Raw genomic sequence first — 27,822 nt, 5'->3', positions numbered from 1 at the left:
AGTGAAACCCTGGATAAAGGGGAACCACCGTGTTTAAGGCCTCATCATTCCCCCACATGAGAAGGGGGCACTGTGCTTAAATGAACTACTAGTTGTCTCCCTGCTGGACTTAAAATGCTTGAAGGGAAGAATAACATTATTAGTACTTGTCCCAAAAGCATTACTTAGGGATGAGAAATGGTTTCTTCCTGCTTGTTCAGTTAAGGACTGTATTGGACTTATAGTTTGATTGGAAGCCTAATAAAATTCAAGTTGGTCGAAAAAAAAAAGGATGAAATGAGTTAAAATCTGGATTTTGTACTGTCTAGAAGTTCTTTAAAAACTTAATTTTTTAATGAGATTGTCCTTTATATTCTGTATTCTCCATGATTGCTCCTTCTGCACCCAGGGCATTGACTGACCTGAACAGAACCTTTCTGGGACCTACAGAAACTTGTCCTCTCTGGTGACACTGGCCCTGCGACACGGCTGAGCGATCAGGCGGCCTCTTTACGTAGTTAGAGGAAGCACGTCACCCCCAGAGCCGGTGCAGCTGCACACCGGTGCACCCGGCCAGCGTGGGGAGCTGAGGTGGGCGGGTTTTCGCTCCTGCCTGCTCTCTGGCCTTGGTGCCCTGTGCCGGGTTCGGTCCCAGTAACTGCCTGCAGCAGCCCTGGTTGAGTCCCCAACCCCAACTTTTCTAGGAAGACCATGTTTCAAAGGAAGTATACGCTGTGAAAAATATATAATTTTAGATGTAATCTACATAAAAGTGCACATGTTATCTGAGTGATAACTGGTAACTAGCAGGTATATATTGGCTCTCTTAAAAACATGACGATAAGAGTAAACCACAGTAGTGCTTTTTAAATGATTTTATTAAAATGCTCATTATTATAAAAGGGTATTAAAATGCACAGAGATCACAAAACATTACAAACTTTACATCCTTTGCCACAGTGTATGAAGAGCGCTATTAATGTTTCAGTTCTACGTTAGTTAAGCTACTCATACATTTCAACTTACTAAAATCTTTAAATACAATAGAAACACGACACAATGGTACAAGAAGTGTTTCAGAAATGGCGCATGCTGCCCCCCTACTGTGAACTAATGTTTTCTGAAACTCAAGATGCGTATGCAACCGGAAGGGAAGGCTCTGGCGACAACCGTGTACAAGACGGCCTTGTTTAAGTTTTCAAACAAAAAGTGACAGCTTTCCCCTTCTACTGACCTAATTAAAAAATGAGGGGTATTTAAAGAAAAAAAAAATCCCCTGAGTGTTTTGGTCTAAGGCTTCACTCTATTAAGTCACAGGCATTACAAAAGGGCGTAACGTGAAAATGTCTCTAGTGGTTGACGCCGGGCAGGTGTGGGACCCGATTTTCCCTTCACCGGCCCACGGCCACACGCCTGTCCCCTGGGGCACTGCCTGCGTGTGGTGACAGAGCTGTCCCTAACTGCTGCAGAAGCGGCCCCACCCTTTCTCGATGGACAAGTCGGCACTAGGCTGACGTGAACAGTGGGGTGTCACGGTGACGCCTGGCCTCCCTGCCGCTCAGGCGCTCGGGGAACACAGGCAGTGTCGCACCTCACCCGCTGCCACGAAAAGGGTAGGTTTGTCCCTCCTGTCCACAGAAGCTCAGTTTAGACCACGAAGGCGATGTGTGAAAGGTGGTTTATGAAGACGTAAGTACACAATTCTTTTAAAGTTTTATATACAAAGAGATAAGGCAAAAACATTTCCTCTTCCATGCTTCCATATGCAATGAGTAACTGCCAAGTCCAACAGTAGGAGAGTCGCTGAGTTCAGAGGAGAGCAGAGGTAATTCGAGAGGAGGCAACGCCACTTCCAGGAGCAGCGGTGTCACAGGTGAGCAGTCAGACCTCACACAGCCTGTCACGAACACTTTCTGATCACATCATCACCACTATCAAGAAAGTGAGTGAAATGCTGTCCTTGCTCTACTGGGACAATTCAAAAGTGCAGATACTGCTCTGATGAATTGTACATAAGTCCTGGAGTTAGACTACCCTGTTATAACAAGCCTTAAACACTAAACGTGTTGCCTTGTCTTTTGCTGCTGGGGTTCAGAGTGGCTTGGCTCCCGTGCACCTGGGCATTCAGCAGCACCCCAGTGAGTGGTGGCCCGTCCAAACCCTGCGCCAGACTCCCTCTCCTGCACTCCTGTCACCAGTCAAGGGTGAGGAGCGAGGGCCCCGAATCTTCTCTCGAGTTTCCCAGAGGGCCTAGCACCTGAAAGGCAGTAAAGCGCTGTAAAGGCTGCTCAGCTGAACAAATCAAGGGCAAGATGGGCGTGGTCAGGAGCTCAGCAGGAACTGACCCCCAGCTGATGGCATGGTTTGTGACCAAACCACTGTTTTTTCTTACTCTAAATGCCTGACTGGACTTAGGGAGGCTGGAAGGGCAAATTATACCCAGTCTTGTCTTCATTGGGAATGATCTGTGTCCACCCCCCACAACGCTTCCGGGGGCAAACATGCTGCTGGGTTGGGACTCGGAGAGCGGAGGGTGCGAGGAGCTAGCTAGCAGGGCAGATGCATCGGTATGCTGACCGCAAGGACACGCAGAAGGCCTGCCAAACGGTGGCCCTCATACAGGGACAAGTGTGGCTCCCTATCAGGGGACTCGGTGTTCCCTTAACCACTGGGTCACAGGGCTGTGCAGCGGGCCATGCGCGGGGCGCCTGATCTGCTGTGCTGTGCACACTGCAGTCACGAGTAAAGGGCAGCTGGAGGGAAGCTGGTGGGCTTATCTTTTCCAGACCATTATGTTGATAGAAATGCAATTTTAATTACTCGATTTCATTTTTTTTCAAGAAACTACACATCTTTACAAGAGGTAAATTAATTATCCTGATCAATAGGAATCAGTTCTATTGAATCTGTAACTTCCCTGCTTTCGTCATCTTACTCCCTTCGGACTTGGGGAGCAGCCAACATTGACTGGCACAGAACATTCTAGGACTGCTCCTGGGAGACACAAGTGTCACTGTGGATTAGCACAACGTGCTTCGGAAACTCGCTATCTTCACTGTACTCCGTTCAGGGCACTTCTTTGAGTTGGAAAGAGAGGCCGAAATGGAGGCCGACAGTGTTTCCTGTAGACTGAGGTTTCCTCTCCTGTGGGGATGTGATAATACATCTATATAGCGTGAATTCTTGAGTCTGTTTGCCACTTACTAGCTGAATTCCATGTTAGCGTTTTTTAATCATGCAAAATCTAGCATGTCTTTAATGACGACGTAGAAGGGAAAGATACCCCTGGAACAGAGTTGGCAAAGTGAAAAAATGAAACACTCCCTAAAAATCATCAAAGAAAAAAGTATCCATTTTACTTTAGGAGGGTGGTTTTAAGCGTTTTCACTGGAGATTAATATTTTTTGACAAAGTTCTTTAAAGTGCTTCTCAGAACCTAAGGCTCTTACTCTACTTTTGGTCGTAAATTGTTATCTACGACTCCTATTATGCTCTCAGCTAGGACGCCCATACTTTTGGTCATGTCTTTGAGGTGGTTCTCATGAAGAAGCTTTTGGGTTAGGTATTTTTCTCTCTTGATCTTGCTCTGCGTGCTTTTTGATACGTCTGGAATTGCATACGAAATGAAGAATTTCACAGAGTAGATGATATGCTGAAGGAGAGAAGAAGAAAACAGTCAGTCACAAAGGCACGGAGGGGAACACAGAGGCCGTTACATTTCCTTCTGCAGGTCACTATGGCAGGGCACCTGGACCAGGTGGTGGGCATTCCACATGTACATCCGGTCTCTCCCCTGTGAGGGGGCGTTGCCAAGGAGTGTTGTTACTTTATAAATTTCAGAATACTATTTGATGTGTAGAAAAGAATGTATCTAGTATCTGTAACACTCACCGCAACACTAACAGTGCTCTAGTAGTTTTGCTGTAGCGTGTTCCTTTCTTGTCTTGTTCCCAAGCCTCTTCCCCAAAGGTAAACACTATCTGTGCAAGTATATCATTGTTTTTTACTTTTGAAAGGTTTATTATATATAAATATATATAAATACTTACATACCCCCAAATAATACATTGTTTAGTCTTGCTTGATTTGAGCTTTATAACTCTCATAATATGATATCGTATACAGTATTTTGAAAAATAATTTTTTTCATTCAAAACTAGTTTCTCCCTGGCTGGCGTAGCTCAGTGGATTGAGCATGGGCCTGCCAACCAAAGGATCGTGGTTCAGTTCTCAGTCAGGGCACATGCCTCGGTTGCAGGCCAGTTCCCAGCAGGGGGCGCACGAAAGGCAACCATACATTGGTATTTCTCTCCCTCTCTCCTTCCCTTCCCCTCTAAAGATAAATATCTTTAAAAAACCAAGCTAGTTTCTAAGATTCATCCATATTACTGTGTATAACTGTGGTCCATTTTCACTTCCGTATAATATTCTGCTGTTTGAAGACAGTATAAATGACTCATTTCCCTACAAAGGTACTGGGCTTGTTTCCAGTCTTCGTACTAGAAACACTGATGTTGGGGATGGAACCGCTGAGACCCCACGGTCCGCGCTCGCTCTGTGTCACAGAGGGCTGCAGGGACCTCCCGAAGCAGCTGTCTGCCCGAGCTCACACTGTACGGCGGCTCCAGTTGCTCCACATCTTTGTCTGCACTTGTTATCAGGCCTCCCTTTTCTTTAACCAACACAGTGATTATGAAATGGACTTTCACTTGAGCCTGCCTCTGCATTTCCCCGGTGATGAATGAGGTTGAACACCTTTTTCTTTATTCATTATTCAAAAATCTCTGACCTAGTAAGGGGACAGAGATAATATACAATAAACATAATTAAAGATAAATTATACATGGTATTAAAGAGTGGTAAGAGCTATGGGTAAATAGCAAAGCAGGGTAAGAGTGAATCTGAGTGTAATGGTGGGAGGCATATTTTGTAAGTAGATTAGCTGGATACGCCTCAGTGAGCAAAAACTTTAATGAGGGAGGGGATGAGCCCTGCAGATGTCGGGAGCAAAGACCTGTGGGCAAAGGGAATAGCCAGTGCAGAGTCTACACAGTGGAGCCCACAGGATGTGGTCCAGGAAGGGCAAGCTGAAGTGAACGAGCAAGGAGCAGGAGTGAAAATAGGGAAGTAACAGAGTGTGGCTACACTGTGTAAGGCCTTTGGTTTTCATTCTGAGTGAGACATGATGACAGTAAGGAGACCAGTTAGAAGAATGCTGGGCTAAGCCAGGCCAAAAAATACTGGTGGCTTTGATTTGGGTGGTGGAGTTGGTAAGCAGAATTGGTAAGAAGTGGTCATATCTGTGATGTATTTTCAAAGGAAAAGCCAAGAGCAATGGATGTGTGGGGTAAATAGGGAAGAAAAAAGTAAAGAGGGTTCCAAGAATTCTGGCCTGAGCAACTGGTGAGACAGAATTACCATAATCCATGGCGTAATGTCTCAGGTCTGTGACAGAACAGATTTAGGGCAGGGTAGGGAGCAGAACATTAGAAACAAATTTAAGCCAACAGGAATTTGGGGCAGCATATTTAAGGTATCTGTTAGTCAGCCAAGCAGAAAGGCCAAGGAGGCAGTTGGATTCATGGGCTTAGTTCGGGGGAGAGGTGTTTTGGAGATACCCACTGGTGAGGAGTGGTTATGTGGCCTTGAAAGCCAACGGACCACGTGAGATCACCAAGGCTGTGAGTAGAGAGAAAAGCAGACAAGGAATGAGCCCCAGGATCACTAAGGATGTGAGAAGGAAGGGGCTTGTAAAGAAATTAAGAAGAGACTGCTTAGTGGGGTAGAAGGAAAGGCAAAAAAACATTTTCCTGGGAGCCAAGTGAGGAAGAATTTCAAGGAAGAGAGAGTGACTGGCAGTGCCAAATGCTTCTGACCAGTTAGGTAATGGGAGGGTGGGGAATATTTTGAGATGAGAGAGAAATCAGCATTGGAAATTATACAATAAAACACAAAAGTTGTTGTAGGAAAGAGGTTCTTTTCCCATCTGTTGCCAAGGTAGGTGATATTCATAGATATGTGGATTTTCTGTTACACCTCCCTTGTGTTCCTGTGATAACGTCAACATGGTTTGATGTCATCTTTTAAAAATACATTGCTTCAGTCAGTCTGTACATTTTAAAAAGATTCTGACTCTTTGTATCTATGTAATGAGTGAGACTGGCTTATAATTTTCCTTCCTCTTGTCTGATTTTAGGATCTAAAAGGAGTTGAAGAGTATTTCCCTTTAGCGATCTCTGCAAAAGTTAGTATGAGGTTGAAGTAATTTGTTTAGAAAGTCTGGTATCTTGTATAAAACCATATGGTCTGGTGTTTTCATTGCAGAAAGACTTTTCAGTTACTCAAAGTTTCATTTAATTCTACATTTATAGTGACCATTAGCATTTTAAAGATATTAGATTATTTTATGGCTTCCATGGTGCTGTTAAAAAGTTTACTCTCATTCTAATTTTCTAATTTTCTTTATCTATCTTAGTCATCTATCTGTCGTTACATTTAAGATCTTCAATTTGGTACTGCATTTCCCTTACAATGTGTGTCAGTGTGGATTTATCTGTTCTGCTCGGTATTTTTTGTGCCTTCTGTTCTGTGAACAGATGTTCATTTGTTCTAAAAAAATTTTGGTAATTAAGTCTTTGAATATTGCCTCTCCTTCACTATCCAATTTTTTTTTGCTCCTATGATTTTTTTTGAAAGTTTGTTCTTTTCATTTTATCTTCCGTATTGCTTAACCTCTCTTTCATAGTTTCCATTTTCTTACCTCCCTGCCACGTGTTAGGGGTAACTTTTTCAGACCTATGTCCAAGTTCACTAATCCTTTCCTCTGATTTGCCTAAACTTCTGTTTAATCCTTGTTAATTTTTCATTTCAACAACTATAATATTTTCATTTCTCAAAGTTCTATAAAATTATTTTTCAAAAATGCACTGTGATTTTTTTTAGTTCTTAGTGTTTGATCTTTTTTGACTGTCATTTATTTGTTTAAACATTTTCTTTTTTTTTTAAATTCTTTTTTTTTCTTTTTTAAATTTTATTTAGTTATTTTTCAAGTACAGTTTTTTGTCTATTTTTCCCATCCCAGCCTCCCCCGCCCCTTGCTCCCCACCTCCCTCCCATTTCCACCCCCCCTTAGTTCTCGTCCCTGTGTCCTTCCTATTTGTTCCTCTAAATCCCTCCCCCTTTTTCCCCTTAACTTCCCTTCCCTCTCCCCTCTGGTCACTGTCCCCTTGTTCTCTATTTCAGTGTCTTAGTTTGTTTGTTTGTTTGTTTCTGCTTGCTTGTTTGTTTTGTTGTTTAGCTTCCTGTTAAAGGTGAGATCATATGGTATTTGTCTTTCAGCACCTGGCCTATTTCACTCAGCATAATGCTTTCCAGTTCCATCCATGTTGTTGCAAATGGTAGTAGCTCCTTCTTTCTCTCTGCAGCATAGAATTCCATTGTGTATATGTACCACAATTTTTGGATCCATTCATTTACTGATGGGCACCTAGGTTGCTTCCAACTCTTGGCTATTGTAAATTGTGCTGCTATGAACATTGTGGTGCATAGGTTCTTTGATATTGATGTTTTAGGATTCTTAGGATATAATCCCAGCAGTGGAATTGCTGGGTCAAAAGGCAGGTCGATTTTTATTTTTCTGAGAAAAATCCATACTGTTTTCCATAATGGTTGTACCAGTCTGCACTCCCACCAACAGTGAACTAAGGACCCCTTTTCCCCACAACCCCTCCAACATTTGTTGTTTGTTGCTTTGTTTATGATAGCCATCCTGACTGGTGTAAAGTGGCATCTCATTGTGGTTTTAATTTGCATTTCTCTGATAGCTAATGATATTGAGCATCTCTTCATGTGTCTCTGAATGTTCTGTATGTCCTCCTTGGAGATGTGTTTGTTCAAGTCCTTTTCCCATTTTCTAATTGGGTTGGGTGTCTTCTTAGAGTGGAGTCGTGTAAGTTCTTTGTATATTTTAGAGATTAAACCTTTGTCTGAGGTATCATTGGCAAATATGTTTTCCCATACAGTTGGTTGTCTTGCTAATTTAATACTGTTTTCTTTAGCCATGCAGAAGCTTTTTATTTTGATGAGATCCCATTTGTTTATTCTTTCCTTTACATTCCTTACTCTAGGGGACATATCAGTAAAGAAGTTGCTGCGTGAAATATCTGAGATTTTCTTGCCAATGTTCTCCTCTAGGACTTTAATGGTGTTATGACTTACATTTAAGTCTTTTATCCACCTTGAATTTATTTTGGTGTATGGTGTAAGTCTGTGCTCAAGTTTCATTTTTTTGCACATAGCTATCCAGTTCTCCCAACACCATTTGTTGAAGAGGCTATCTTTAAAAAATATGGAACGCTTCACGAATTTGCGTGTCATGCTTGCGCAGGGGCCATGCTAATCTTCTCTGTATCGTTCCAATTTTAGTATATGTGCTGCCGAAGCGAGCACTAAACATTTTCATATACAGTTGATTTATGTTCCTTATTTGATAATTCAAATTTTTAAGTTATTAGTGGTTTAAATCAGTTTTTTTTGCTCAATCTTACATCTTTTTCTATTTCCATTAATTATTGTTAATCTTTTGTTTTGCTTTTTGTCTTTTTTCTCTTCTTGTAGAGGTGCATTATTTAAATATTTTTTTAAATTTTCAATTACAGTTGACACACAATATTAGGTGTACAACATTGATTAGACATTTATATAACTTACAATCACCCTGACAAATCTAGTACCTACCTGGCACCATACATAGTTTTACAATATTACTTGCTATGCTCCCAGTGCTGTACTTGACATCCCCATGACTACTGGTAGCTGTTTTGTACTTAATCCCTTCACCTTTTTCACCCTCCCACCTAGCAACCTCTATATCTATGAGTCTTTCTGTTCTACTTGTTTTGGCTTTTTAGATTCCACATATAAGTGAAATCATATGGTATGTATCTTCCTCTGACTGATTTCACTCAGCAAAATACCCTCTCGGTCAGGGGTGTCAAACTCATCTTCCCTGGGGGCCACATCAGCCTCACGGCTGCCTTCAAAGGGCCGAATGTAATTTTAGGACTGTATAAATGTAACTACTCCTTAACAGTTAAGTGAGAGCTGGGTGCTGCTGCCAGGTAGAAACAAGGTGGAGGGCTGGATTTGGCCTCTGGGCCTTGTGTTTGCCACCTGTACTCTAGATCTGTCCATATTTTTGCAGATGGCAAAACTCCATTCTTTTTTATGGCCGACTCATATTCCTTTGTACGTATACACCACTTCTTTATCCACTCATCTATTGATGGACACCTAGGTTGCTTCCATACTGTGGCTATTGTAAACAATGCTGCAATGAACATATGAGTGCTTATGTTTTTACGTTTTAGTGTTTTGGGTTTCTTCAGATAAGTACCCAGAAGTGAAATTGCTGGGTCCTTCTTCCTCTCGTTATAGCCTCTGTCCTAAAGTCTAATTTGTGTGGTATAAGTATTGCTACCCCAGCATTTTGTTTCTGTTGTCATGAAATACCTTTTTCCATCCCTGTTTTTCAGGCTTTGTGTGTGTCTTATGAAGTGAGTCTGAAGTGAGTCTCCTGTAGGCAGCATATGTGAGGGTTTTATTGTTATTTGTTCAGCTGCTGTATGTCTTTTGATTAGAGCATTCAATCCATTTATGTTTAAAGTAATTATTGATAGATATGTAGTTATGACCATTCTATTACTCATATTTTTTATCTTGTTTTCGTCTTTCACTTAAAGAAGCCACTTTGTTTTTTTTCTTTTAAACAATGATTTGTTAGTCCTTTAGTTTTTCCTTGTTTTAGGAAACTCTTTATTTGTCCTTCAATTCAAAATGATAGTTTTGCTGTGTAATCTTGGTGGTAGGTCCTTTTCCTCATGCAAGGATGTTTTGAATATCTCATGAATATCTCTAATACTTTGAATATCTCATGCCATACCTATAGCCTGCAGTTTCTGTTGAGAAATCAGCTGACAGTCTTTTGGGAGCTCCCTAACTGCTTTTCTCTGGCTGATTTTAAGGTTCTTTCTCTGTCTTTAACCACTGGCATTTTAATTATGATGTGTCTTGGTGTGGGCCTCTTTGGTTTCCTCTTGTTGAGACTCTTTGTGCTTCCTGGGCTTGTTTGCCTATTTTCTTCACTAGATTAGGAAGTTTTCTGTCATTATTACTTCAGATGGGTTTCTAATTCCTTGCTCTTTCTCTTCTTTTGGCACCCTGATGTGAATGTTGGCTGCTTGATGTTGTCACAGAAGCTCCTTACAGTATCCTCATTTTTTAGATTCTTTTTTTCTTTTTGCTGTTCTGACTGGGTGTTTTCTGCTCCCTTGTATTCCAAGTCGCTGAAACAAACCTCTGCTTCATGTATTCTACTTTTGATTCCCTCTAATGTATTCTTCATTTTAGTTATTACATTCTTCATTTCTGACTGGTTAGTTTTGGTCATTTCTATGTCCTCTTTTATGCTGTGTAAGTTCTCACTACACTCCTTGAGCATTCTGGTAGCCATTGTTTTAAATTCTGCTTGCCTCCATTTCATTTAGTTCTTTTCCTGGAGCTATCTCCTGTTCTATCATTTGGGGCATGTTTCTTTATCTCCTCACTTTGGCTGACTCCCTGTGTTTTTTTTCTACATATTAGGTAGAGCTGTTACATCTCCCCATCTTGGCAGAGTGGCCTTAAGTAGTTGGGGTCCTATGAGGCGCAGTCTCCCTTGTCACCTGACCTGGGTATGTTCCTTGTGGGTTTGTGTGTACCCTCCTGTTGTAGTTGAGCCTTGTTTGCTCTTTGGATAAACTAACCTGCAGGCTGACTGGTTGTAAGGACTGGCAGTAACTACAGTAGAGGAGCTGTTGTGCGGGGGCCAACCCTGTGTACCAGGATTCGCTTCAGTGGGGCTCTGGTGCCTGCAGGGTCGGACTTTTAAGTGTGTCATTTGTGGAGGTGGTTGGGTGGTGGTCTGGTGTCATCTGAGGCTGGTCATGGGGTGTGCTGCTTCTGGGGTCTCTTGGGAGGGTGCAAGCCAAAGTCAGCTGCTGCCTGTGCCCAGGGCCACTTAGCGCAATATATGGGGTACACTGAGGCCAGATGCTACTTGTCTGGGATTGGTGAAACTTTGAGAGATTTTAGGAAAGTTTGCAGCATGAACCAGAACAGGCCACTTGTAATGGAAAAGCAACTAGACTCGGCTTGGGGGTGGGGTGGGGGTAGGTCTCGGGGAGTCAGCAAAGCAGAACAGTGTTAGGTTCATGGAAACTCATGACATCAGTCTGCACCTGAGGCGGGGTGGGCTCAGCAAAGGCGTGGTGGCTTTTGTTAACAATTCAGTGTGGGAGAAAGTTGCCTTTCAGCTCTTGCTCTGATGCTACACAATTCAGTTCCTCTGGGTATGTCTTTGATGCCCCAGCACTTGATCTCAAAGCAAGTGAGTCCATGTTGACCCTTTAAGAGAAACCCTCGAGACAAGCAGCTCTCCGTGTCATTCAGTCAAAATCCCTGCTGGTTTTTATAGCCGTAAGTTTTGGGGACTACCTGGCACTGGAAACACTGGGATGGGGGCCCAGTGTGGGGCTGGCATCCCTGGCTCCTCAGAGGGGACCCCCACAGTTGAGGTATCCCTCTTTATTTTTATCTGCTGTGCCTGGGTGCAGGACCAGTGGATTCCATGTCCCTGCCCCTCCTGTCAGTGTCACTGAGGCTTGTTCTCTGTATCTTTAGTTACAGGACTTCTGTTCAGCTAGACTTCAGGTGGTCCCCAGTGATGGCCGTTCTAGTTTTATAGTTTTGAAGTGGTTGTGGGGAGGAGACGACTGCACTTACGCCTGTTGCCACAGTGACTGGAATGCCTGTTAATCTTTGATTTTAAACTTGTTTCTGATGATTTCAATTTGAGAAAAATCTGGCATCCACATCGAGGGCACCTTTCTCCAAAGGAGAGATACGTTTACTTCTGCCTGAGACGTTTTTTTGGGACCCCTAGCTGAATTCCAGAGGCTCAAGCTCAGCTGTTCCGCCTGCTTCCACCCCCCCATCCTGGTCTCCCTGAGCTTTTAGCTGGAGACACTGTTAACAGCACTTGTTCTCCAAGTGCTCCTGAACGCCAGGCGCGCCTACAGCCCACCACTTCATTTTAGCTTATCACCTGTTTTCCTCTTTCCTCTTTGTAGACTCTCCTCCCTTCTAGTGAGCTCAACAAATGCAAAGGAAACCATGTTTTAAGCTGATTCTAAATGTTTTACAGAGAGATAGCCCTCATGGGATCTAGGCCAGCATGACCTCAAAAGCAGGAGTCTAACCACTTCGATAACTATCTATCGGAATATAATCAGTGAGTCTTGCTGTGTACCAGCTACTGTACTTCAGGAATAGTTTTATATATTTTAGGGATATAAACATATAAAAAGGTTTATTATGAAAATCAATAAAAACAACACAAATAATACTATGAGAGCAATAAGTTTCTCAGGGGCAGAGATCACAACTTACTGATTTTGAATAAGGTCCTCCTCTGCCTAACATGTAGCCCCGTGTCCCCCTACCAACAATTGCTACAGAACTGGAAAGAACGGGATCCCTTTAGCATACAACACGCTTTTAACTTTTACAGCAGATAAGCAACTTCCTTTAATTAATGGAAGCTTTATGGGTACTCTCAGGTCAAATTTGATTAGTAAATGTCCTAAAGTAATTATTAGCATGAGATAAGAGCGTACTGCACATTTTAAATCAGAGCTGGCAACGCATAAAGGTATGCAAATGCACTGCCTCACGGACCATTTCCGAGTGCGTGCACCTCGCCTACCTCCATGACGATGATGAAAGCCAGCTTGGCGGCGAGCACGTGCCAGTAGTAGATGTTGTGTCTGTACTCCTGTGGGTGTCCGGGGGGGTTCCGGAAGTCTCGGTACCTGGGAATGGAACAGAGGCGGAGCAGGAGGTCATTGTTTTTGATCAAATTCTATAAAAAAGTGCTCATTACAGACAGGTCATATTTAATACAATGATTTTTTAAAAATTGGACATCACATCGATGATCTCCAAGGGTTTAATTCAGGGTAACAAAACCCTGAAATACTATTCCAGCAAAACTTAACATGCAATAGGAAAATGATGGCGATGACAGATTTCATCTTTGTACAAAGAAAACAAAAGATTCTTAAATTTATTTTACCAGAGTTTTATCCTTGCTTTCTCAAAAGTATAACTAAAACAATTGAGTGTATTTTCAGAAACATGCCTATAAATTTATGTAATGGTGTCATCAGGGCTCACTCGGCTGTGGGGCTCTCTCCCCTACGGAGAGTGCCTCTTGTACATGTTAAAATTTCCTTGCTAATTTCTTTGTTGTCAGGTGTCATGAGCTACTGCTGTCGGTGTCTCTCCCTCAGGTGGCATATCTCCAATGTCCTTCCTGTGACCTATTAGACCTAGAAGAGTGTAATCACTCTTGGGAGTTAAAGCAGATTCAATGCGGAATTCTGAAGAGGCTCTACAATGTGTAACTTTGAAACATTTATTTGGGGCTTATTTCTGGTTTCTTGGTTATGTTGTTAAGAATCTGAATCAAAGAACACTTTGAAGAGTGGAACTAAATAAATTTTAAATCCTCCTTTAGGTTTAAGACTCTGAGTGAACAAAAACACTCGACATATAGTCAACTGACTTCATCAACTGGTGATTTAGTTTAAGTATATTGTCCACAGCGGATATGACCAGCTATTAAAATCAATGCAGAGTGCTTCGGTGGGGAGGCAGAGGTATTCGCATTTCTTTGCTAAGTGAGGGCGCCAGTTTGTCATCACTCAATGTTGTCATGCTGTGCTTGAATAACACAGCCTTAACAAATGAATTATTTTTGCTTTTTGGAACTCTTAGTCTCCTCATTTCTAAGACTTTTCTCCTAAACACATAAGGGGAACTTGCCTGCATGTGGTATAGTTACCACGCCTAGAGTATGGATTTTCCAAGCTTCTGTTTTGGAAGTCTGCGACATTGAAGACGGAGAGAGAGTTGTTGATGTACCCCTCCATGGTATGGTGGGCGTGGGTCCCATAGGGGGGGATAGAGAAGGACCAGTAATACACCAGGCGGGGGATCATGTCTGACGTGAAAGCAATAATCATGGCCTGTATGGGGAGGGAAACAAGAGAGGGGCATTAAGTTAGAGCCTTTTCAGCTATGTTAACAAACAGGCCAGAATCACATGTTCGTCAGTCGATTGTTTTTAAAATTAAAGATTCAGAAATCTTAATTCTTTCCTAACTATATCTATAACCAATGGATACAGGCAGTGAATATCCTGGAGTCTTTGAGCAGCTGCTTTAAAGTAGAACACTTTCCATTTGGTCTTCAATCCTAAGAAATGTCCCGAAGACTTTCTGCAGTTCAAAAGCAACCTGTTATGAGTAATTGTGGACTCTGGTATTGTAGATAACTCAAGAGTTGCTTGCATGTGATGTGTATAATTTTATTTTAAAAAATAGAATATAGCAAAATTCAACCTTAGAGCTCTAGTCAATATAATTTAAATCTTTTATGATTTTGATGTAGAGGATCCTTTTGTATATGTAGTACTAAAATCAATATTCCAAAAATAATTTGGTTTTATATAATTCCTCTTTAAATAGTTAATATAAAACTGATTTTTAATTAGTTGCCACTTAAAAATAGGATATAAATTGCATAAAATACATTTTCCTTGATCTAAGTTAATAATAGCCTATAAATTAATACATTTTTCTCTATAGAATCCACGTACTTATTTATCTTAAAGATTTAATTTATTTTTAGAGAGGGGAGAAACATCAGTGTGTGGTTGCCTCTTGCACATCCCCTACTGGTGACCTGGCCTATAACCCAGGCACATGCCCTGACTGGGAATTGAACTGGTGACCCTTTGGTTCGCAGGCCAGTGCTCAATCCACTGAGCCATAGCAGCCAGAGCTCTACACACTTGTTTAGACAAGTCAGCCTATAGTCTGCTATATTTTAAACTGCCAGTATATACTTATGTATGCTGCTTGGTTGAAGAGCAATAACCAGTAAACTTTGTTAAAATGTACACAGCAATAAAAAACATTGGGGGTTGCTCCATTCACATAGTCAAGCAATGATGTCTGTATTGTTAGATCTGGTATCTAAGCCTCTACACTTCCAAAAGTTTAAATGGATAAGAACTATCAAGTAACAAAGTTTAACGTGTTTCCAGATTAAAGGAATAAATATGGGTCAAACTTAAACCTGGGTCTAAACTGCGCCGATATCTATTCAGCTGTAAATTATTATGCATCACATGAATTTTCTCTAAAAGTCTTTAAATTTTGTCTTTCATCTTTCCAATGCATAAAACTGGTTTAAAGGAAGAAAAAAAGGAAAAAATATTTTTCAATCTAAATTCTGTGTGAATAAACAAAGCTCCCTGATTTAGTCATTTATCGAAGCAGAAGAACAGACATCTTTTGGGCACAATATGGTTTTTCATAGTCGTCTTCTGAACATATGGTTTAGACACAGTGAGACCACAAGCCAACGAACAGTATCTCAGGCAGAGCGGGAAAAACAACTAAGAGGCTTTTCTGTGGCAAGATGTCCCCTATGGAACCAGCTTTGCCATTTCCTCTGCCACGAACTGTGTGTGTGTGCCCGTGCCTGCCTGTCAGTGGTGGTGGGGGGTGCTGTAATGCAAGAATATTTTCCCCAGATTTCAACAGATTAACATTTTTTGTTAATTTACTCAACGATAGCTTTTTATAGAATCACCAGATGTGCTTTAGGGAGCTACAAAAATTCTGACAAGGAAGTTAATTCTATTATCTTCTGACAAGATACTCTTTCCTCCTGAATTGAGCTGCTTTTGAGACATGCTGCAAGAGTACAAATAAATTCAGTGCGCTTCATTTCCCATGCTGTTCCAAACACCATTTATATCAAAATAAATTAAAATTGGTCTTCAATAGCTGATGCTCTGGCACGGGACAATGATGTCAATTCAGCTTATTATTGAACTAGCTGCTTTAAAATGAATGACTGTAAACCAGACTCCTGCTGACTGTCCATTCTCGTCCCTGGTAGCTATTCCCTTCTCCCTACAGTTTGAAGTGCTCCCATTGCGGAAAGGTAGCCTTCGCACACCAGATGGGGCGAGGGGACGATGTCTATGTGTAAGAAAACAAGGCCTCAGTTACTCGGGTAAGAGGCAGCGGCACCAGTGAGCGGGCATTTGCGCGCCTCTGTGTGTACACCCTCAGACACACAGAGCAGCCCTGGCAACACTGCCCATACTCCATCTGTGCTAGTGGAGTGGAGCCAGGCTGCGGATACTAGGGAGAGGTGCCCTAACACAATCAAACCAGACGCTTGAGGAATGGGGAGTATGACTCAATTGAATTTTCTGGTTAGCTGAAGGTCGGACAAAAACTTTCAGTTTCCAACCTTGTTGCTGAAAATCTTCCCACAGCGCCCAAGTCCACGTTCCTGCCACGCTTACTATTGTGTAGCATATTGAACATGACAGACTCATTCCCTTATGCCTGTGGAACCTGAAAGGCCTTGCTGACATATTTCCAAACATTCGTCTTCATTTCGCAGCACAGTGGACGCTGAAGGTGTGGGCTATCGGGACGAATGGAAACTGATACTACCTGGTAGTTGCTTTTTGCGTGTGATCTGGAACTTTCTCCAACAAAGGAGGAATACCATGGAATTCAGATATATCGAGGGTGCTTGGGGTGATAGCTGGCTTCCAGGTAACTCGCTTTACTGTGTGAAACCGTAACCAACCATCACCCACACAGTGACACACTGTGAAATTCTTGTGCCTTAGTTTAGACACCTGTCAAAGCCGACACAGAGTCACTGCTGATGATGACGAGTGAGCAAGAGGAGAAGCAGCGGCAGCTGGCACCCTATGAGGGCCGGGCTCTGTGCCTTACGCACGTTAGCTCGCTGAATTCCCTAACCGCCCTTTGTGGTACCTGATATTCTCAAAGTGTGTGGCGGAGAATTCATCAATGCACGAAGGATGAAATGGGCTCTGTGAATTAAGGCCTGGCCGCGGCCGTGCAGCGGGACACTGCTGTGCTGGGGGCTGGTGCCCCCCGGCTGACCCCGGAGTCAGCAGTGCTCAGCAGCTTCCCGTCCCGGAACCTGAGCCACGGCCCTGCCGGATTCTGTTCTGTTTTGGCACGTGCTTGTGGGAAAAAGCTAGGGACTCAGGGCTTGATGAAGAAATTAAAACTGGGATATGATGCTGTTGGGAACTGGCCTGGGAGTGAAATCAGAAGAAACAGCCCTGGTTGTAGCGATACTTGCTACAGCAGAAGGCCCCCTGATGAGCCACCACGAGAGCTGGTCTGCCTGAGCACTAGCTCCCTATTGGCTGGGGGAGAATAAAGAGACCGACTGTTCGGACAGGTCCACGATCAGTACAGGTGGTGAACAACTGAGTGAGTTCTGTTCCCTCACAGCTGGGATGCACCCAGGGCATGAGGCTGCGTAGCTAATAACCAGAGTGCCTTTCAGTGACTAAGGGGTGGGGATGAGAGATGAGACCCTCCTTAAACCTGCCTCCTTAAAGAAGCTCTGCCCTAGGAGACAAGGAAGGTAATACTGACTGAATGCATAAAGTGTTTATACCTCATCACCAAGTAGTTCACATGTTAAGCTGATGATTTGGTATAGATGCTAAAACAGGGTGGATTGATGGCTGTCCTTTTAGGGTCCTCACACCCTGAAAGGATAGATTTCTATCTCCAGTATAAAGCACTCTCAGATACCTCCTGTTACAGTCACGTGAGGAGTCAAAGTCAGGACTTACTCTTATTCCTATGACCACACTACTGAATAAAAACTTGAGCAAACATGCAACAGTAATATAATGGTTATTCTTCTTAGCAACTACCTATGTAAGGGGTCATAAGTAATAATCATAAACAAAGTACATTTAAAAAAGTTGCAAGTAGTACCACCGTGTGGTTTATATGGATAATAGTCGTGGCACCTTTCTCCCGTTTTAAGGAATCCCAAACATCTGATTCCTCGGGTAGCAAGGCCGGTGCGCTGTCGGGTGTTCACCCTGTGAAGCCTCGGTTCTACTCACATTGGTCACCACAGCCAGAATCGCTATTCCTTGCATGATGGGCTGCCACGCTCCGATGTCCTGGGCTTTTTCTGGCACCATGCGTCTATACTGGGTAGTCATTTTCCACGCGTCCACTCTTATTTCCAATATATTGTTCACCAGAGCCAACAGAGGGGCCAGTGGAAAAGAGGCCACAAATAAGGTGACAAACCCAAACTGAATAACTGTCAATGAAATGGACACACATCATGGAGCGGTGGGTGGATGGGAAGACAACACATTTTCCTTCGCTCTCACACAGGAAGAGGAAGGCAAACAGCAAACCCCCAAAGAAAACAGACATCTACGGTACTGATAATGTTCAACAAAACACAAATACCCAGAGATCTCTAGGAAAAAGATGAATTATGACTATTTTTCACACATATACACTTAACAGAGAAAATATATTTAAAAATAACTAGCCAAAGTTATTTGCTGACAAATGAACTTGGGACACTCTAAGCATATATTCATTCTCCATGTTGAAATAATAGAATATTGGAAGATGATGCGTGATTAAGGATTAAAAAAAAATACTGTGGAAGTATCTAACAAGTTAAAAAGAAGTAAGGCATGCACCTTTGGGAAGACGGTGCAATAGAGAATGTTGAGGAAATCACAAATGGGTACATGAGCAAGCAAAGCACATTCAGAGAACTGGAGGTGTTCCTACACTTCACAGACATGCATGTGAGAGAAGTGTCTTAAGTTAAAATATGACCCTCCTTCGGGAGTCTGGATCTTGAAGTTGTAGTCCACGTGGTCATGCTAGGTCAACATTCGAATGGCAGCTTAGTGGTTCTCTTCTCCTAGTATATGTGATGTATGCTATACTATACTTTTCAGTTTGAGACCCTTCCCTCCAAACTGGCAGAACTTTAAACAAGTATGGGCATGTAACTAAGGCTGTGGATGAGAGGAAAATGTACTGCTCTTTTAGGGCCACTGCTTAGGGGTGGGGCAGGCCCACTCCAGCCAGGAAAAGCAAGACTGTGGAGGGGTGGCCGGGTAGGAGGAGCTGGAAATTGCTTCTAGTCTCAGAGGCCAGGATGTGTTATGGAAAAGCAGACAGGTGTGGTCGGATTCAGGGAAATCAGATAAGCAAGGACCAGAGTTGGTGATGTCACAGAGTCAGCAGCAAAGCATCAAGCAGCCATGTCACTATCTGCATCTGTGACTCATTTGACCCTACATGACCTCACCTACCTCCAGGGCCAGGGCAGAACAGGGGGGCAGGCGCAGTCCACCTTGGTGGGCTGGCAAGTATGTGTCTTAATCAAAGGGGCCACTTGCAGTTCCCAGATCTCATTGTTCAAGAGAAGCCAGAAATTAGGACTATATTAGCAATAAACTCAGCTAAAAATAAAAAAAAGGATACCATTTATAATGACAACAAAGGCACAGACTATTTAGAAGTACATTGGTGAGAGATGTTAAGATTGTTAATGATGACTTAAAAAATAAAACAAATAATGCTGAATGAAGAAATGGTGGATGGTTTGAGTAGACTCAAGTTTGGAAATATATCAAAATTTTTTTCTCTCAAATTCTAATTTATATTTTAAAGGCAAATGTAGTTAATAATCCCAAATGAATTTAAGGAAGAAAAGCTAAAAGGCGATACTAAAATTCTTCAAGAAATATACACAAATACAATAACAAGGGATGTTTGAACTGACAGTATTGGAGACATTCTGAAAAACACTAAAACAGGACCAACTCTGATACATTAACACATATTATCATGCTGTGATAACTGACACGATTTACAACAGGTGCGTTAAGAGTAGGAATTAAACGGACTTCAAGAAGAGATGCAGATGTTCATGGGATTCTCATGCATGATAAAAGTGATATGTCAAATTCGCTCCAAACTTGAATCAGTAGATTCAAAAAGTACCCATTGGAAAAACAAAAGTAACCCTCGCCGGAACCTTTGTGACACCTGCCGTGCTCCCGGCTTCCCCTGACAGGTTCCCCGAGGACCCTCCAGGGGCCTTCTCTCCGCCCTTGACCCGCTGCAACTCTCACCTGCGCTGCCACCGAGGCTCCCCTTGCTCACTGTGCCAGTGGCTGTGTAATGCGGAGCCACTGGACATTTCGGTTCTGGTTTGTTTGATCACTAGGCAGCTTTTGATGCAGCCAAACATTTCCTTCTCTGTGGAATGTTTTTCCCCTTGCTTTTTATTAACCTCAAATTTTAAAAAGCCAACGGGTATGTGCATATCTCTGTGTGTACATATATATAAAAACACATCTATACATACATAGACAAGCTTTTTTTTAAAAAAGAGCTACCCAGCTGCGGTGTTTTTTCCACTTTGGAGAGCCCATCCTGCAAAGACGAGGCAGTGTCAGAGCAGAGGGAGTGGGGCGGACAGTCCTGCAGAGAGGAGAGGCCAGAGCGTGGTGCAAGCAGCCAGTTGGCACTGTCACTGTATTAGTTACAGGAAACTGAATGAAGAAAGTAACAGAGGTCACTGTTTTAATAGATTTTTAGGTTGAGGAGGGCCACTTCATCACTTTCCTGCACTTCACCTGGGGCGCGTGCCCACTGGGAGGCCTCTCCGAGTCCCCCAGACACTGGTGTCGGTGCAGCATTCCACGTAAAAAATGCTATCTTACAGCCCCTGGATTTTAAGACTGATGGACTATTTCTCTTATGCCTCATGTCTGAGATTTCAGAAGTCAGGGCCATATATTTGGGGAGGTAACTTTGGTTAGCACCCCAGGCTTTCTCTAACAATCTCAAAGGATGGTGAGAAATTTGCTAAATAAAAAGAAATTTCACTCAAAAATTCTCCCTCTAAACATGTGCCACATACGCCATACGGAACTTGGTGGGGGCGGCCGGGGCAATCTTAATGGAAATTCAACTCCCAGTGGTATGTGTGTGCGTTGTAACTCCAAGCTGAAGTCACCTGAATAAATACTTATGAGGGCTGGGTCCAGGCGGTGGAGCTCCATCCAGCACAGGACTGGAAGATGCAAAGGTGTCGCTAGCTCCCCCCAATAGGACTGGTGCGGCCAGGGAGAGAGGCGCATGCACCATCACAGAGCACCGACGCAGGAGTCGGGTGAACACCGAGAGCAAAGAGCAGCTAGTCTGCGTGAACAGCTGAGGGTTACTGCTGAGGCCTGGCAGGAACTCCTCAAATAGAAGAGAAGAAGGAGGTGTTTCTGGCAAAGGGGAACAGAGCAGGAGGCCAGGAGCAGGGCCTAAGCAAAGGGGGGGCAGTGCCAGGGCTGTTTGTCGGAAGAGGTTTCTCTTCATCATTAAAAAGGTAGGTGGTGGCATCATAATGAATGTGGGAAAATGGAAAGAGAGCAGAAACTGGTGGTGGGCCCCCTCGAAGACATTTATCTTAGAAAACAAAAATAATTCAAAAGGCGCTTGGAAATCCTACCTATCACAAAACTAAAAGAGCAACAACAACAAAAAGATTTCATTCTGGAGTTGATACAGAATAACAGACTGCCTACTCTTAGCAGTTGATTTTCTAATTCATTAGGTATTATCTGCATAATAGGAAAATAACAATAAATCTAAAAAGATTTGTTTATAACAGTTGTTAATCCACCTCTTCTTATAAAATGGGGTGAGGCTGAATTATTTAGTTGGAAATTATTTTAATGAGATTAGGAACCTCTAAAAGTCAGACCACCTTCTCCCCCAAACACAACGACACACAACATCACTTTTCCTCTCAATGTCATTGTTCTGACTAATCAACTGCAGGAAAATAACTTCTCTTTCCAAGTTTTTTTTGGTGCTAAAATAACAAATAATATTCTGCCCCAGAATGCTATTACTAATGCTGATAATAGCTCCGTAAGAAATACTTGTAATTATGACTATTTTAGACTAACAGGCAATTATCTTGAAAGTCCTTTGGAAAATAAACAGAATACATACAACCTCTGCACTATGATCGGCAACTACACTGTTAGTTGAACCTGGTCACAAAACATAACACAAGCAAAAAGGAAATTCAAACCAGACTCCAGGCTGCAAAGCACTGTTGACTGAAGAAGCTACAAGACGGACCTTTCAGTTACCAGAGGAAGCAGATGTGTTTCCATGTATAATGTATATTTTTAAAAGCAATTATTTTATATATAGAATGATTTAATAAAAGCCGCCCCCTCTCTCTGCAGGCTTGTAAACAGGAAACACAAAAGGGTGTCTCTGCAAACACACAAACCCCTTTGCATAAATGCAAGGTCTGTCAACCAAATGTTGTGCCTCCTTTTCTACTCTGCTAAGCTTAAAAAAACTGTAATTCAATGCAATGGTTACTGAAAGGGCACAGATACAAAACATGTACATTGTTAACCTTCTATTAGATATAAGCGTGTCACCCTAATGGAAAAGATGGTATTTCTCATGGAAATCTACTTTGAGATACATCTACTTAAAGGCAGCTGAGAGCTCAAGTTCAACTGAAAAGAGAAACAGAGCTCAAGTGAACACTCCACAAATGAACAAAGATGATCAAGGAGGAGGACACCTGTGCTAAATCTTAATTCCAGACCAGCAAAATGGTTCTGAATTCAAGCCAGTGATTAGTCATGAGGTCACTCAAGGGACCAGGGGGAGACCACGGGCCAGAGGAGAGGGATGCTGTCAAAGGCAGGTGTGGAACGTGGGGGGCCCTGTGATCACCCCCATGACTAGAAGCAACATGCTCCTCCTACGGGCTCTGTTCAGGCTTGCGTACAGGACTTGGTTCGCAAGTGTTCTGGCCAACAGCTGTGCCTGCGTGGCCTCCAGCCCACACTGAGTCACCTCTAATAACAGTTGAGTTTGTTCTCAGACAGCAGGGTTAGAACGTGGTGGGAGTCAATGGTGAAGATGCACCTCAATGACTGTTCCATTTCATCAGCAAAAGAGCGTTAGCTGTGTACAACATAAACACTGACAAAGACAGTCATCTTACTTGAAAGCCTGATTGTGTCATATTATCTAGTGGAGAAAAACATGCCCCATTTCAATATGCTAAATAATTATTTGGCTTGATAATCATGACTTTTGGGACCCCTAACATGCTCCAGTATAATATATGCCACCTACAATGTCACTTACAACTTACTCATTTCAAGATATTCATAAAATAATCCCAGTCTGCCCATGAGTTGCAGATGGTAGTCCTGCTCCCATCGCGGGGTTATCTTTTCTGAGCCCGAAACTGAGCAATAGCGTCCAAATAGATTCTTGACCCAGCTGCCAAAAAGATCAAATTGTGAATTAGAACATTATCAGACCAAGGTCACAAAAGTATTTTGTGATATCTCAAGCTGAATACATAATCTTCCCAATAAATTCACTTTGTACTTTCACACTAAACTGTTTACTTCGGACCCCCTGCCCCAAAACACAGGGTCCGGCAGAAGAAACACCTGCTCGAGTGTGGCTGGTGGGGTAATGACATGGGTTTGCTAATTTAGAGTTTTAACTTGACCATTTCACCTAAAATGCCATATGGTGTGCTTGGGTGTGATATTGTTACATTACAGAATTACATGCTTATGCTTTTGTAGTTAAAAAGGGGTGTTACTTGTGCTGGACCCTATTTTGAAAACCAGTACTGACAGTACCCTGGCTGGTCAGAGTGGTAACAGGTCTAAGACCCTGGTCTAAGCTGCGCAGGTCAGGGCCAGAGACACGATATCTTTCCTCTAAGTCACCATCTACTGGGTCCTGTGCCCGTGGGCTGTCTGTTGTCCCTTTTCTGTTATGTTTGTCTTTCTCAGAGCCTCATGGCCCAGATAAATGCTTCCCCCATTTTTACAGCAATTTGTCCTGAGAAGAAATTGGAGATGGCAGTGACGTGAGGCCTGCACCTATGGCACGGAGGACCCTTGTCCCGAGGGCAGCAGCGCCTGGTGGTTTCCTCGTGGAGCTCATCAGAGGAGGTGCCACAATAACAAACTTCAAACACAGAGGCAAGCACCTGACACAGCTGTGGCTGTTGGAACAGCACGTTTGCATGGATTTCCCATTCGGACAATGAGAAGGCCTCACACTGGGGTACGGGCAGTTGTAGGTATTGTGTGTGCACACACATGCAGTGTCAGATGTGGCCAGCTCACAGCTGGCTCACTGGGCTGGGATTCCCACTGCAACTGGCCGCAGCATCAACTTTACGCTGACCGCTCCCCAAGGTCTACTAAGGGGAGATTTCTCTAAACACAACATGCTGCTGCCTTCACACTCTTTCCCCACTTCCGTCTCCTACGACATTAGGGACATAGCGGGAGGCCGTGGAAAGCACAGGGCTATGGACTCAGACACCTCTTGAATCTTAAATCGCACTTCACTGCTTAGTCACTGTTTGACTCTGGTCAACTTCAAATATAATGGGGTCATGAAACCTATACTGCCCAGGGTTGCTGTCAGGATTAAATGACTCAAAACAGGGAAAGCATTTATTTAGCACACTTCCTGATACACTGAACCCTATTGCATGAGATTATTTTTTTGACCAATTCTGTCCTAAGTTAGGTAAAACCTTGGCTTGGGGACACAGTGCTGTCTGTATCGGTGAGTCTTACTCTGGGACTTGTGAGAACACCACAAAACTCCAGCTGCTGGTGCTGCCTCCTAGGCTTCAACCCAAAGTCCTGTAGCCAGTCAAGCCTGTGAATCCAGTTTTATGGATAGTACAGGGGCCTTGTGACGCAGGTGGCATCAAGGACCAAATATGTCCATCACCCTCATGATCTCCAAATTCGAGACCACTGGTTTCAACCAGTTTATATTTTGCTCTGCCTCAGCCTCTGGCTGAGTCCTCTCTGTGGCCCAGAGAAGCAGGCCTTTTCCTTTCGGGGCCCCAAGTCCATCACAATTTGGATTCAGGTGGAAGCTTCCATTCTGGCAGCCACCTGCGCCTCCCTCAAGTGCTGTGCAGGCTTCCCTGACTCGGCACAGGTCACGGGGACGTCCTTCTGAACTACAGAAAGCTTTCCTTCCTGAGCTGCAGGCTCTAAGCCTCTTGCTCAGTCTTTCTGAATGGAACCACTGATCTGCAGAAGGAAACCTTAGGTTGTAGTCCATGTGTCGTGGTCCTTGGTCTTTAGGGTTTTCTACTGGGCTATGATTCTAGTGCAGGGACAGCAATCTTAACTGCACATGAGACCTGCCTAGAGAAATTTTTTAAAATACACCAGACATCACACCTCCTGGGCAGGGCTGAAAGCGCCTCCCCTCTAACAGGTCTTACAAAATAACTGTCTTAGCGATTTACCATGCACATTAGCAAAGCAGCACCGTAATAAGCTGCCCTTTACTAAGTCCTCATTCGGGGTTGCAGGAGTGTCCAACCTTTTGGCATCTATGGGCCCCACTGAAAGAAGAGTTGTCTTAGGCCACACATTAAATATACAAACACTAACGAAAACTGACGAGCAAAAAAGGGTTTTAAATCAATTCATGATTTTGTGTTGTGCCGCATCCAGAGCCGTTGTGGGCCACAGGTCGGCCATCCTTGGAAGTGTGGTGTGAAGTACTTATACCTCGTCTCCTCTTTGTATCTTCATCACTGCAGATAATGAAGAGACCTCACAGACTGCGGATAATCTCGATTTCTGCTAGAACATTCTACAGTATTCCCACGTGCTAGTTTTCACACACAAGCATCCTCCACTACCTGTAGCTTCATCCTCTCACCAAATCACATAAAATATCCCTTCTCAAGATAACAGTTCACTTTTCTGGAAAGCAGTGCATAGCCATCATGGAAAATATAGAAAACATATAAAGGAAGAAAATGACCACCATCCATTTACCTAAATTTGGACCAAAGGACAATGCTGTTGGCACTCTGGATATTTAATTTTAATTATTTTCTTTAACATTTTGCCTTAAAATTTCCCCAGAGTGAGTTGCTTAATGCACAAATCATGCTAGCCTTTTGTCAAGTATGTATAGAATAAAATCCTCAGGAATGCCTCAAATACTAAAAGAGGCTAGGAAGGCCCAAGACCTCTGAGCTTGTTGTCTGAATCCAATAAACAAGCTATTAATTTACTAACGTTATGGATTTGCAGCATATGAGACAGGCATTCACCCAACCGGTGCTGAGAGGGCCTACTGAGCGCCACGTGCTGATCTGGGTGCAGGACAGACCCTGCAGAACCGAGACTGCAGCTCGGTGTGTGCTGCTTCGCTGACTCCAAATATCCGCGCCCGGACCCCGCGTGGGGTTGGGGTGGAAGAAGTAATGTTTACGGTGGAATTCATTTCACTGTGTTCCTTTGGACATACTTCAATGGCCTGAACACAGCTGCTGACTTGTAAGGCTTTTCTCTCCCTTCCTACATACTTTTGAGATGGGTGTAGTCTTGGGTAGCAAGAGTAACTAATGTGCCTTCGGCATGTTACAGGTTTGCATGGAGAGTTAGAGGGGACTGTCCCCTACACACAGAGCAGCAGCAGCAGTGAACCTGAGACACCCTCTAATCTGGCTAATACTTTGCATTCCCAGTTTTCAAACAAGGGAAAGATCATTCAAAACGCTGCTTAACTATTTTAGACCAGGAGCAGAAATATCGGAAGGCAAAGCTCGGGCTGCTACACTTGTAGCTATGGGCTCACTTGGTACAAACACAGTCACATCTACGTTGTTGGTGGGACCACCTTTTGTGGGGCCTACTCCACCTGACAGGTGGACACGGGGGCAAACGACCTGGACGGGTGAGCAGTGGGACCCTCTGTCCCAGCTCCCAGATCACACGACTGGTACTCACGGAAGGAGCACCTCTTGTATGTTATTCCAGATTGCTTTTCCGCCCATGATTATTGTCAGCTGCGTTGTCAGTTCAAGGAGACAGCCACCTGGGTCACACTGGAATATTAAAGAGGAAGTCTCATTTAAATTTTAGATGGCTCTAACATGAAACAGAATCACTTATTTTAATTTACTTAATATTCTTTTTAGGCTAAAAAACAATCTAAGAAAGCGCAACGGAGAAACTGTTTACTGGACCACTGGGAGAAAACACGAAATGGCCTAAACTGTCCAGAGAATTCAAGTCTGTATTCATACCTCTTCATTTCTGTATTTTCCTAGCCAATAAACTAGGTCTCCGGGATGACCTACAAATTTGCCCTTGAAGAATGCAATATAGAAACAGGAAGAGTAGTAGTTCACAAACTGGAATAAGAACATCTTCATGGTTAGGCTGTTCTCATAATCGGTCTGGGTCCTTGGGAGTTCTGTAGTTGAAGCAAAGAAAATTAAGTTTTAAAAACTGTGAACAGCTATGAGACCCTAATCAAAGACACTGATACATGAGTTAAAATGCTTAACAAATGCAATTCGCAGTTTCCATTTAAGTTGGCTTGAGCTCCTTAATATAGCTACTGTGTTAATTCAAGTTTACACATTGGTATAAGAGTTTCTCCTCCATAAATACTATCCCACATGGCAAAAAATAGTCACCGTTCCTGAAACTTTGTAAGCACAATGTTATCAAATGGGCAAGAATGTTTTTCTCCTGTCTTTTCGAGGGTGGATGTTGAAGAGAACAAGGGGCACCTTGCTAGAAGCATTTGGGGGAGACAAAACAGGCCACCTCCTGACTGAGAATTCGGACTGGGCTGACCATTCTCAGAACATGACCCCTGAGCAGGCCGTGTGGAGAATGACCCAGGCATATGCAGTGTGTGGGAGGCACTTCTTTGGCCACAAAGCAGCTGCCTGGGATACAAGCCAGAGAGA

General features: G+C 43.2%; 1 protein-coding gene and 1 non-coding gene across 3 annotated transcripts in view; both read right to left on the bottom strand.

The window, feature by feature from the left end:
• Window positions 1–839: 839 nt before the first annotated feature.
• Window positions 840–27,822, bottom strand: part of ANO6 (anoctamin 6) — a 197,375-nt gene continuing 170,392 nt past the window's right edge. Inside the window, exons 14-20 of one of the 2 annotated variants that reach the window (XM_037162315.2) lie at window positions 27,148–27,317; window positions 26,849–26,946; window positions 23,194–23,324; window positions 18,077–18,282; window positions 13,903–14,105; window positions 12,782–12,887; window positions 840–3,631 (exon numbers count right to left, since the gene is read on the bottom strand). In XM_037162315.2, the coding sequence (XP_037018210.2) occupies window positions 3,425–3,631; window positions 12,782–12,887; window positions 13,903–14,105; window positions 18,077–18,282; window positions 23,194–23,324; window positions 26,849–26,946; window positions 27,148–27,317 (1,121 nt within the window). In that variant the 3' untranslated portion in view covers window positions 840–3,424. The remainder of the gene's footprint in view (window positions 3,632–12,781; window positions 12,888–13,902; window positions 14,106–18,076; window positions 18,283–23,193; window positions 23,325–26,848; window positions 26,947–27,147; window positions 27,318–27,822) is intronic. The other variant, XM_053661617.1, reaches the window with a different exon arrangement.
• On the bottom strand, window positions 8,321–8,427 carry LOC128626913 (U6 spliceosomal RNA). The gene has a single exon (XR_008391037.1). It is a non-coding gene; the product is annotated as a U6 spliceosomal RNA (small nuclear RNA).

This window comes from Artibeus jamaicensis, unplaced genomic scaffold (assembly GCF_021234435.1).
Source record: "Artibeus jamaicensis isolate MK-2021 breed Jamaican fruit bat unplaced genomic scaffold, CSHL_Jam_final contig_233, whole genome shotgun sequence".
In the NCBI taxonomy this organism is placed as follows: Eukaryota; Metazoa; Chordata; class Mammalia; order Chiroptera; family Phyllostomidae; genus Artibeus; species Artibeus jamaicensis.
Note: the sequence above shows the minus strand (reverse complement) of the source record. Positions and strands in the feature narration are given on the sequence as shown.